The sequence below is a fragment of the Heterodontus francisci genome, chromosome 38, assembly GCF_036365525.1.
Source record: "Heterodontus francisci isolate sHetFra1 chromosome 38, sHetFra1.hap1, whole genome shotgun sequence".
NCBI classification, from domain to species: Eukaryota; Metazoa; Chordata; class Chondrichthyes; order Heterodontiformes; family Heterodontidae; genus Heterodontus; species Heterodontus francisci.
In genome coordinates, this window is record NC_090408.1 from 11,558,826 (window position 1) to 11,571,186 (window position 12,361).

Consider the following 12,361-nt stretch of genomic DNA (forward strand, 5'->3'; position numbering starts at 1 on the left):
CTACAGCTTGTGCTAGAATCCCTGTTTCCTCAGCACAAAAGATCAACAAAATGATCAATAGTAACTAAATAAGTAAAACTATTATATTCTATCAATGCCAGTTTACTAGCACAACATAAAATAATTCTGTATTTAAGACGTTCCTCACAAATTTTCCAGATGCAATACCCAGATGACCTTCAACTATGATTAAGCAGCATTCTGTATGGTTAGGAAGCTGTGCTCAGAGTAGAAGGACCTATGCACCAAATAATTTTGCTGCACTAGTTCTGATATATTTATGAAAACAGAAAGGCAGAGTGGCAGCTTGGGACCTTAGTGTGGGTGGTTGCTCTACTGGTTGATGTGGTTTAAAAGTGAACAATGATTAAAATCAGATAAGTTGTAATTTTGCAAGTTGCAAGCAGTGCAATCCTTGTGATTTAACACTGCGTTCTGGTGTAAAATGAATTTTTATCATCTCTCCATTCAGCACATCAGAATCGGCTTTAGTTTGAGAAATAAACTCTAATCATAAATGAACATATACAACACAGGAGGCCTTTCAGCCCATCGTGCCTGTGCCTGCTTTTTGAAGGAGTTATCCAATTAGTCCACTTCCCTGTTCCTTCTCCATAGCACTGCAAACATTTTCTTTTCATGTATTTATCCAATTCCCTTTTGAAAGCTATTATTGAATTTGCTTCCACCACCCTTTTAGGTAGTGTATTCCAGATAATAACAACTTGGGCTGTGATTGGTTATGCTGATTTCTGTTTGTTTACCTGATCCAGTGTTTGCAAATGAGACCTGGAGGAAATTTTAGTATATCAGTCAGCAAGATTGGCATTACGTTTCGGCGTGTCTTTTGATTTACGCCAATCTGGGCCCCATGGCATATAATATCCTGAGCTCTTGTAACAAGCAAGGACTTGCATTTATATAGCACCATTCATGACAGGATGCCCCAAAACTCTTTACAGCCAAAGAAGTACTTTTGAAATGTAGTCACTCTTGTAATAAGGGAACCACAACAGCCAATTTACACACTGCAAAGTCCCACAAACATCAATGTGATAATGACCAGATCATCTGTTTTTTAGTACTGTTGACTGAGCGATAAATATTGGCTTGGACACAGGGGAGAACTCCCATGTTTCTCTTCAAAATAGTGCCGTAGGATCTTTCGCATCCACCTGAAAGGGCAGATAGAACCTCGCTTTAACGACTCAACTGAAAGACGGCACTTCTGACAATGCAACACATTCTTTGTACTGCACTGAAGAGTTTGTGCTCAAATCTCTGGAATGGACCTTAAACCCACAACTTTCTGACTCAGAGGGGAAAGTGCTACTGCTGAGCTAAGGGGGCCACTTTACCAGGACAGGGTAACTAACTGCTTCATGAATTTCATTGTCCAAATGCAATGGACAATCCAGAGGTGTTTTTTAGTTGACAGTCCTAGTTCACCAACTGTGATAGATGCAGTTTGAGGAAATTGCTCATTCCTAATGAAATCACCAGCCAAATAATTTAGATCAACTACCTACTCAGTAGATGATAATCTAACACCTATGCAGACATTCAGTTGCGAAGGCGAAGGGCAGGCTTATAGCCAAGCATACCTTTAAAATGAGAGTTTCCTGTTTGTTTCACAGGAAGTAAAAAACGTGCAGCCACAAGAGGATGAAGCAGTTTCCATTCACAGTAACTTCTTCACTCCGATACCACCTGGAGACCGAGATCAGAGTTTAAGTTTATCCGATTCATATCAGCTTGAATTAAAAGGAGCAAAGCAAGGTATGTTTTCTCTTGAAACTGCAGAGGTATTAGATGGGAGGGGGCTGTGGAGGCACAAAACTTGTCTTTAATGTCTAAGTTTTAAACATGTAAAGTTATTAAATTTCAGAGAGCAGAAAAAAATGTTTTGACATGAGTCTTAACAAGGAACTATGTCACTTCTTATGAAAAAAGACAGAACTTAATTGGGTGCAGGTTTTTTAATAAGTTACAATACATAAATATGTGTGTTAAAAATGTCAGTTAAATGAGACGGCCAGTCCCCATTTTCTATTTCAGAAGATTTATGGTATATTGTAGTTTTGGATTTCACTGAGCTGTGATAAGACCCTGACATTGCTAACTACGTATTTCAACTAAGATAAATGCATCAGAATTTTAAACTGCTTTGGTTTGACTTTTTTGCTCAGAAGTGTTTCTCAGACTATTGGATGGAAAGGCAGTCATTGCTCTTTTCTTTTGTGGTCGCCTCTGAGATTCTGAATACAAATGAGCTCCCCACCCACCGACCCACCGTGCATGGAGTTTGCACACTGGCACTGCGAACCGAATTCAAAGGCACGGTGCACAAACACTTGCATCAGATTCGCTGAGTTCAGTTCCAGGCTTGCAGCATTATGCAATATGGAATGATCAGTTTTTGAGCGTTGTTATTAATTGATTGCTTTTGCAAATGCAGCAAACTGCTCAGTGACTGCAAGGCCTCTGCTGAGAAGACAGGCGGGTGTGGATCCTTTCTGTGAGGGTGATAAACAGGAAGTCTGTGTTAGAACTGCTGAGGACACAGAAAACCTCCAAACGAGAGCTATTTTTGCAATGATCGAAGACTCAGGGGGTGAAGCAGCCCATAACGTGATGGTGGAGCATCAGCCCACAGCAGAATCACAGGAACTTTCTACCCAGTTATCACTCCCTCAACTAACAGAAAATCAGGATGGGGCTGTGAGCAAAGACATTCAGTTTGTCAATGGACAATCTGATGGAGGTGGTCCTGCTGAGAACTGCTACTCAAACTCCATTGTTTCCAAATCTATTGCTCCACATGAAAATAAGACAAGAGAGACGTTATCCACACCTAAGGATTTGGAAGGAATAGCTTTGGAGGATGTCAAGCTAGTTCTAACTGACATAGCTGCAGAGGGAAAGGAATCAGGACCCTCGCCTTGTGTTCTCGCCTCGCATTCTCCGTTGAAAGGATCCAGAAATGGTAAAGTGGAGACATTTCCAACTGAAAACCCTGTAGTACAGTCAAGAACAAAGGTCTTTGCATTTGAAACCAATATGAATCGGGCTTCTCCGGTGCTTTGTCTCACAGATGGTTTGCAGCTGAAAGCAGAGGGCAATATCACAATGTCAACAAATAGGAGGTCCGATGAAACGAACAATGTGAAAAAAGGGCCGCCTGTCGCCCCCAAGCCAGTGTGGTCTCGCCAGAGTCTGAAAGCATCAAAGAATGGGATAAGAATGGATAATGACACCACGACAAAGAGCAACAAGGAAAGGGGCCTCACTTTGCCCAGAAGTTTAACTCCACAAGTCCAATCCATAAAACAAAGGATCCATTCTTTTGAAACATTCTCTAGTCCGGACAATCTGGACAAAGGGAACAGAAAGGACACTCACTCACCATCTCCGGTCTTGGGTAAAACAGTGGAAAGAGCACTCTCTGCGTCGAGTGGCGAGCGAGATTCAAAAGTAAGGCCTTTGTCTCCAGTCGCTTTCAGGCAGCCTCCTGATAGAGGGAAAGTAGTAGCCGTATCCCAGAAGCTGGTTACTGAGGTGCCACCAGCAACCCAAGACAGCAAGATTTCCTCAACATCTGTTCCCAGGAGAAATAATAGTGCAAGTAGTGAACTATCCATCTCACTATCAAGTTCCCCACAGACACCATCACAGGTGGTAAAATCACCTGGGCTGCGAACTAGAAGCTTCCCACTGGCCACTAATTCCTCATATGAAGGTTGTGAAGTAAAAGCATTGAGAGAAGGTCTACTCTCAGCCAGCAGTGACAAAATACATACCATCAGCAACCAAGTCTCTTATGCTCTGATGAAAAATGTACTTGCATTTCCCCAGTCACCAGGATCTTGGTGTGGAAGTCCCTGGAACACATGCCCTAGATCTCCTTACTCTCCATCTGATGAGGACTTGTTCTGGCCTGATAGGTCCCCGCTATCATCACCAACAGTTAACAACTGCCAGCTGGAAAAAGGCTTCTCTCTCAGGTAGGACATATAAATAACAACAATGTTTGAGGTCAAAAGTGCATTATTTTGCTCTTTGGCCTAAATTGAAATCCATTTTTATCTCTCGGGGAATCAAGGGATATTGGAAGCCGACGGGACAGTGGGGTTGAGGCAGAAGACCAGCCATGGTCATACTGAATTGCGAAGCAGGCTTGAGGGGCCGAATGGTTTACCCCTGCTCCTATTTCTTATGTTCTTCTGAAAGCTGGCCTCTGCCAGTAGAACTCTATAACATCCACTAGTGGGCACCCAAGAACAGCAGGGAGGTAATTCATGCTCCTGATATTCTCTCCTTCTCTTTGAAGGCTAATTGAGATTAAGTTATCATTAAATGACAAATCATGGACTTTAATCTGCATCCTTCCCTACCCACTGTGCAGCAAAATGAAACCTTTAACTGCTGATATGTATGTAGTGTAATCAATTTTACAGATTGTATATCACTGCTGTTACAATATCAATATACATTCACACCAAAAAAAACTCTCCATATTTAAATACAAAATCATTGAAGTGAATAGTACAAAATGCATTTTAGTTGGCTTTATGTTTGTTTCTCAGATAGATGATTGCAATGTCAAAGCCTCATTCTAGGAGTACTAGACTGATGTTCCAGTGTACTATTGAGGGGGTTCTGTATTATCTAATGTGTTATCGTTTAGATGTAATATCAAACTGAAGCTCTGCTCTGGTGGCTCAAACATATATTAAAGGGCAAATTCAGGGAGTTTCTGCTGCTGGAGCGAAGTCTTATTGGACAGAAGAGTGGGTTGAAGAGTAGGGAATATAGTGTTAGAGCACTGCCAGCACTATCATGCTCCTGTCTAGTGCGGCTCTGCTCTGGAAGTACATCTTACTGAATTTTCCCTTAAACATTACATGAATAAAGGTAGAAACTTCTCCCAGTGTCTTTAGCCAACATTGATCCTTCAGTCAACTCCATCAAGCGTTCAGATTACTTGATTGATCATCTCATCATTGCTAATTGTAGATCGTAATGTATACAAAATTGTCACATTTGTTTAAGGCTCACATCCTCAAGTCACAGGGCAGGAAACTCATACATACTTGTGAACCTGTAGTGTGGATGAGTTAGTGAGCAATGGGACCGTGTAATGTGAATGGGATAGTTCTGTGTGGCGCCCTATAATGTGAATTACTTAAGAGCAGTGGGTTGCACTAATAGGTAGAAATATGACTTTTGCTCCTAAGGTTGCACTTGGAGAAGAGATTGTTCAAGGAAATAGGCAAATATACCCTGAGGTAGCTCACTTAACTTGTGGCTAGGATCATAGTATCTCTTTCTTAACTTCAGTGATGCGTATGCAATGTCCTCACTCCTGGCTGAAGAGAAGGTTAAATAAATTTCATCTTGGTTTTACAAGGTTTGTTTACTAACTGAGTTTCAAGTAAAAGCGTTAATGAACTTTTGCTGAAATGAAAATGTGCCTCCTGTTCTAGTCTTGCAGAGTTAAGGATCTGCACTATCAATCTGGGAGATGAAAATCGGAAGGAAGATGGTAAAAAGGAACGCTCCTCGTCATTATCTTCCTGTGTTTCCGCCCAGTCGGTTATATCCTTGATTCCTGCAGAAGAACTGGAGAAACTGATACAGGAAGTGAAGAGTTTGGATGAGGAAACCTTAAAGGTTAGAACATGAAGGAATGAATGCATTGCCATAGCAAATAGTTTACACTGTTCACAGGACACGCTCTGTGACTTTAAGAATATACAGCGAATAAATATTAAGGGAATCAAGGGAAATGGGGATAGGGTGGGAAAGTGGAGTTGAGGCGGAAGATCAGCTATGATCGTACGGAATGATAGAGCAAGCTTGAGGGGCTGTATGGCCTACTGCTCCTATTTCTTATGTTCTTGTTAAAGAGTTCTTGGCAACAGAATTGTGGGATTTGTAAGCTAATAGTCTGATTTGGAGTCTCCACGGTTGGAACATAATGCAAAACAGTGAGAGTTTGGGCAATAATACTCCTGATTTGATAAGTTTTATTGGTGTGGTCTTTATCTGGATGTTGCCATATCCCTGCTCCCTCTCTCAGCAGTAGGATGACAGTACTTCACTGACATAGTTAAGAACATTTACATACCTTAAAATAAGCGTATATGGTGATTTGTATTACACTTAAGGGGTATTATTGTGATGCCTCTCACTTGCTAGATGGGAGCTCGAGTTACAGAAGCAGCCCTATAATACTGTACACCTATCGCCAACCTTCATCTAAGGCTCCTGAATGGGAGCAGTGTCACATAATTACACACATAGTGAAAATTCAGAAAGCCTCAGGTGTAGTTTTTTTTAAACTGCAATGTGAGGCTGCCATTCACATCTTACAGGCTAATAGTTTTTACATCTAATTTTATATATTGAATAAACAAAACACTAAGAAGTGGGGGAAGGCATAAACTCATACTCTGCACAGAAAGGTTCTTTTGTGCCTCTGGCATCATTTGCTCTCTTGTGCTAATTTCAACCACTTGCTGATTGACCCATATACAGCATTAATTCACCATTTCCCACTTTGCTGCGAGCTGTGAAATTACAGGAAACATTGACCGCCATGTCACTTCCTCTGTCAAAGAGCAGCTTATAAAATCCTCAGACTACCGAGGGTCTAGAGTCTCTGAATTATTAACATGGGCCTCTGGGTCTGATTCATGGACCCATGCTCTCATCAACGCGACTCGGGGCGTAGTGGGCAGCCATCCAACAATTATCCTATAGGGATTTCAATTGGTTGTGTCAATTTTATTTTACCAAAAAAATGGTTACTTTGTAACAAAAAAAATTTGCAGGATGGGCGTACGTGCGTGCCAGGCATTTAAGCCAAACAGCATGCTGAACACCCTTCGGTCATGTCAAACATTTTCCCACATCTTATAATCCCTTTTGCACGTCTTATAAACCATTTTGCAAATTTTGTAAACTCTTCCTCATGTCCTACTGGTCTTCCTGATGTAAAAGATTTAATTATCATGGGTGGGCTGAATTATGTTAAAATATTGTCAATCGTGATATTTGAATGATGGTGCAATCCGCTCACAACAAATTTATAATTATCTACATTAAAAGCAGCCTTTACAATGTTTGAAAGGAAGAAAGGAAAAGAAAATTGGAAAGAAAGTAAGAAAGAGAAGGAAAGGAGAAAAGAAACAAAGAATTTGCTTTTATATATTTTCTTCTCACATCTTGCGTAGACATCTCAAAGCACTTTGCATACAATGAGTTGTTTTTAGGAGTCCTGTGCATTTTGCTATTTTGGCAAGCACAGCAGCCATTTTGTAGTCTGTAATAAAGGAACGTTTGTAATTATGGGTGTCTTTAATCTGCATTTAGATTGAGCAAATCAAATTAGTCACAATACCGCAGAGGAGGAATTCTTGGAGTGTATATGGGATGGTTTTCTGGACCAATACATTGAGGAACCAACTAGAGAACAGGCCATCCTAGATTGGGTATTGTGTAATGAGAGAGGAATAATTGACAATCTAGTGGTGTGAGACCCCTTGGGGATGAGCGACCATAATATGACAGAATTCTTCATCAAGATGGAAAGTGACGTCATTGATTCTGAGACTAGGGTCCTGAATCTTCGTAAAGGAAACTACGAAGTTATGAGGCGCGAGTTGGCTATGATGGATTGGGAAATGTTACTTAAAGGGATGACAGTGGATAGGCAATGGCAAACATTCAAAGAGCACATGGTTGAATTGCAACGATTGTTTATCCCTGTCTGGCGCAAAAGTAAAACGGGAAAGCTGGCCAAGCCATGGCTTAAAAGGGAAACTAGAGATAGCATAAGATCCAAGGAAGAGGTATATAAATTTGCCAGAAAAAACAACAGACCTGAGGATTGGGAGTAGTTAGAATTCAGCAAAGGAAGACCAAGGGATTGATTAAGAAGGGGAAAATAGAGTACGAGAGCAAGTTTGCAGGGAACATAAAAACTGACTGTAAAAGTTTCTATAGGTATGTGAAGAGAAAAAGATTGGTGAAGACAAATGTAGGTCCCTTACAGTCAGAAACAGGGGAATTTATTATGGGGAACAAAGAAATGGCTGATCAACTAAATGCATATTTTGGTTCTGTCTTCACAAAGGAGGACACAAATATCATACCAGAAATGTTGGGGAACACAGGGCTCAGTGAGAGAGAGGAACTGAAGGAAATCAGTGTGAGTAGAGAAATGGTGTTGGGGAAATTGATGGGATTGAAGGCTGATAAATCCCCAGGGCCTGATGGTCTACATCCCAGAGGACTTAAGGAAGTGGCCCTAGAAATAATGGATGCATTGGTGGTCATCTTCCAAGATTCTATAGACTCTGGAACAGTTCCTACAGATTGGAGGGTCGCTAATGTAACCCCACTATTTAAAAAGGGAGGTGGAGAGAATGCAGGGAATTATAGACCAGTCAGCCTGACGTTGGGAGAGGGGAAAATTCTAGAGTTCATTATTAAAGATTTTATAGCAGAGCACTTAGAGAACAGTGGTAGAATCGGGCAGAGTCAGCATGGATTTATGAAAGGGAAATCATGCTTGACAAATCTACTAGAATTCTTCGAGGATGTAACTGGTAGAGTTGATGAGGGGGAGCCAGTGGATGTGGTTTATTTGAACTTTCAGAAGGCTTTTGACAAAATCCCACCTAAGAGATTAGTGTGTAAAATTAAAGCGCATGGGATTGGAGGTAGTGTATTGCGATGGACAGAAAATTGGTTGGCAGACAGGAAACAAAGAGTAGGGATAAATGGTACTTTTTCCGAATGGCAGATAGTGACTAGTGGGGTACCACAGGGATCAGTGCTAGGACCCCAGCTATTCACAATATATATTAATGATTTAGATGAGGGAACTAAATGTAATATCTCCAAATTTGCAGATGACACAAAACTGGGTGGGAGGGTGAGTTGTGAGGAGGATGCAGAGAGGCTTCAGGGTGATTTGGACATTGAGTGAGTGGGCTAATGCATGGCAGATGCAGTATAATGTGGATAAATGTGAGGTTATCCACTTTGGTAGCAAAAACAGGAAGGCAGATTATTATCTGAACGGCTATAAACTGAGAGAGGGAAATATGCAGCGAGACCTGGGTGTTCTCCTACATCAGTCGCTGAAGGTAAGCATGCAGGTGCAACAGGCGGTAAAAAGGCAAATGGTATGTTGGCCTTCATAGTGAGAGGATTCGAGTACAGAAGCAGGGATGTCTTGCTTCAATTATACAGGGCCTTGGTGACGCCACACCTCAAATATTGTGTGCAGTTTTGGTCTCCTTATCTGAGGAAGGATGTTCTTGCTATAGAAGAAGTGCAGCGAAGGTTTACCAGACTGATTCCTGGGATGGTGGGACTGACGTATGAGGAGAGATTGAGTCGGTTGGGATTATATTGCTGGAGTTCAGAAGAGTGAGGGGGGAATCTCATAGAAACCTATAAAATTCTAACAGGATTTGACAGGATAGATGCAGGAAGGATGTTCCCGATGGTGGGGGAGTCCAGAACCAGGGGTCGTAGTCTAAGGATACGGGTTAAACCTTTCAGGACAGAGATGAGGAGAAATTTCTTCACCCAGAGAGTGGTGAGCCTGTGGAATTTGCTACTACAGAAAGCAGTTGAGGTCAAAACATTGTATTTTTTAAAGAAGGAGTTAGATATAGCTCTTGGGTCTAAAGGGATCAAAGGATATGGGGCGAAAGCGGGAACAGGCTACTGAGTTGGATGATCAGCCATGATCCTAATGAATGACGGAGCGGGCTCGAAGGGCTGAATGGCCTACTCCTGCTCCTATTTTCTATGTTTCAATGTAGGATCCCACAAGTATCAGTGAAATGAATGATCAGCTAATCTGTTTGCTTTGCTGTTTGAGGAAGTTACGTCTGTCCAGGACCCATCACGTGACATCAACTCTTCAACAATTGCTGTTCACCAGATCAGGCTTCCACTGACCAATGCAGACAGCCATCAGTGGATTTTAGTTTCATATGAGGAAAGCTGTTTGCTGGTGAATGAGTCCAATTTGGAATACAAGAAACCAAATTAAATATATTGTAAGGAACAATCAAATATTACAAATTCAAGATTAATGCAGAACAGCTGCATCAATGGAAATTGCAAAATTATCATATTTATGAGCAGTGATGAGGTTGATTACATCTGCATTTTTATTGACACTAAATAGTAAGATATAAATCACCACATAGTATCTGTAATAACAGATATATTACCAGCTCATTTGACCATGTCAGAAGGTGAGAAGTGGTGTTCCACAGCAATCGATACTGGGACCACTGTTCACTATTTACATAAATAATTTGGACTCAGGAATCAGAAGTACAATTTCAAAATTTGCAGATAACATTATATTAGGGATATAATTAATATGAGTTTAAATTGGATGGAAAAGCAGAGGGATCTAGCAGTTCAGATTTATGTATCAACAAAAGTAGTGACACAGGTTAATACGGCAAAACAAAATGCAAACTAAGCAGTGGGGTTCATTTCTAGAGGAATAGAATTGAAAAGCAAAGAAGTCATGTTAAACATGTATAGAACTTTGGTTAGATCATTCTTGAAGTATTGTGAACAGCTCTGGTTTCTATATTATAAAAAGGATATAGAGGCACAGGTAAAGGTGCAAAAAAGATTTACAAGATTACCAGAACCAAGAAGTTATAGCTATCAGGAAAGACTGACCAGGCAAGGGCTGTTTCATATTGTTTTTGTTTTAGTCTATGATCTTTTTCTGTTTCAAAAATATGTTTGTTACTTTCGGGTCAGGTCGGGCATTTAAAAAAAATTAAAGGACTCGGGCCCGGGTCGGGTTTTAATTTTATACCCGAGCCAAACTTTACTCAGAGAGTAGTGAGAATGTGGAACTCACTACCACATGGAGTGTTCATGGTGAATAGCATATATGCATTTAAAAGGAAGCTAGATAAGTACATGAGGGAAAGGAATAGAAGGATGTGCTGATAGGGTTGGATGAAATAGGATGGGAGGCAGTTTGTGTGGAGCATAATCACTGGCATGGACCAGTTGGATGAATGACCTGTTTCTGTACTGTAAGTTCTTTGTAATTCTATGTAATGTCAGCATTGTACATTAAGGTAGGTAGACACTTTTCCACTTCTCTCAAGGTTAGAGTGTTCTGGGTTTAAAACTCAAAATTTTGTAATCCAGATTAATTGTTCAGTGTAGAGTTGAAGAGGTGTTGCATTGTTGGAGTTGCTATCTTTCAAATGCAACATTAAACTATGGCACAGATTGACTGTTCTGATGGTTCAAGCGGATGTTAAAGATCCCATGACATTATTTGAAGAAGAGACTTGTCTTCAACCAGCAATACCAGGTTTAATAACGTTTCTACAATCTGAAGATAAAAGGTGGCATCAGTAAAGGTGACCATGAAGCTGCCAGATTGTCGTAAAGGCCCAACTGACTCGCTTGTGTCCATTAGGGAAGGAAACCTGCCGTCCTTACCCAGTATGGGCAATATGGGCAGTATGGGACTCCAGTCCCACACCAACATGGTTGGCTCTCAATTTCCCCCGGAATTGGTCTAACAGGACAGCCCCGTTGCATCAAATGGTTGCAGTTCAAGGAGAAGGCCCACAACCACCTTCTCAGGGAAGCTAGGGATGGGCAATAAATGATGTGAATATATATAAAAAAACACAAATCAGTCATCTCCTTACTGTTGTGAGATATTGCTGTGTACATAATAGCTGCCATGTTTTCCTACATAACAACAGTCACAGCATTCCAAAGTAATTAATGACGTGGTGCTTTGAGATGCTCTGAAAGACATGATATGGTGCAGTATAAATGCAAGCTTGCTTTTCTTTTGGCTGTGACTGAGTGATAGTCCACATTTCTTTTGACTCCAGAGAGATTTCAGGATTCAGCTTCCAGTGCAGAGCCTATGTGTGAAGTTAATGTGGCTCAAGGGTCACAGCAGGCTGGCTGGTAGAAATCCCACTTCCCACAGCAGAGTTCAGTCCCCAGGAACTTTGGGGGCCACAGTTAAATTAGGATTATCTGGCTTGCAAGTCAGGAATTCCTGTACCCAAACAGCCACCAGCTTGGGCACGATTAGTTTCAACCTTCCTTGAATCACTAATTCTAATGCACATCACCAGGTAGATTTTGACTTTGTGATAGTGTAAAATAGGTAATAATGAATTGGAAGCCCATTTCATATCTTTCCCTATTATTATTTTCATTGATTTCGACAGACTGCTGAATTACCATCACCAGTTTTATAGTATCGCACAAAGCCATGATGTACAAAGATGTGGCACAGCAATGTGATAATGAGCAGATA

The 12,361-nt window shown here is 41.0% G+C and overlaps 1 protein-coding gene across 1 annotated transcript in view; it reads left to right on the forward strand.

Annotated features, from left to right (window-relative positions):
* Positions 1-12,361, forward strand: part of il16 (interleukin 16) — a 67,527-nt gene that overhangs the window by 44,298 nt on the left and 10,868 nt on the right. The window contains exons 8-10 of the mRNA XM_068017727.1: positions 1,638-1,779; positions 2,459-4,004; positions 5,487-5,673. Of these exons, the coding sequence (XP_067873828.1) occupies positions 1,638-1,779; positions 2,459-4,004; positions 5,487-5,673 (1,875 nt within the window). The remainder of the gene's footprint in view (positions 1-1,637; positions 1,780-2,458; positions 4,005-5,486; positions 5,674-12,361) is intronic.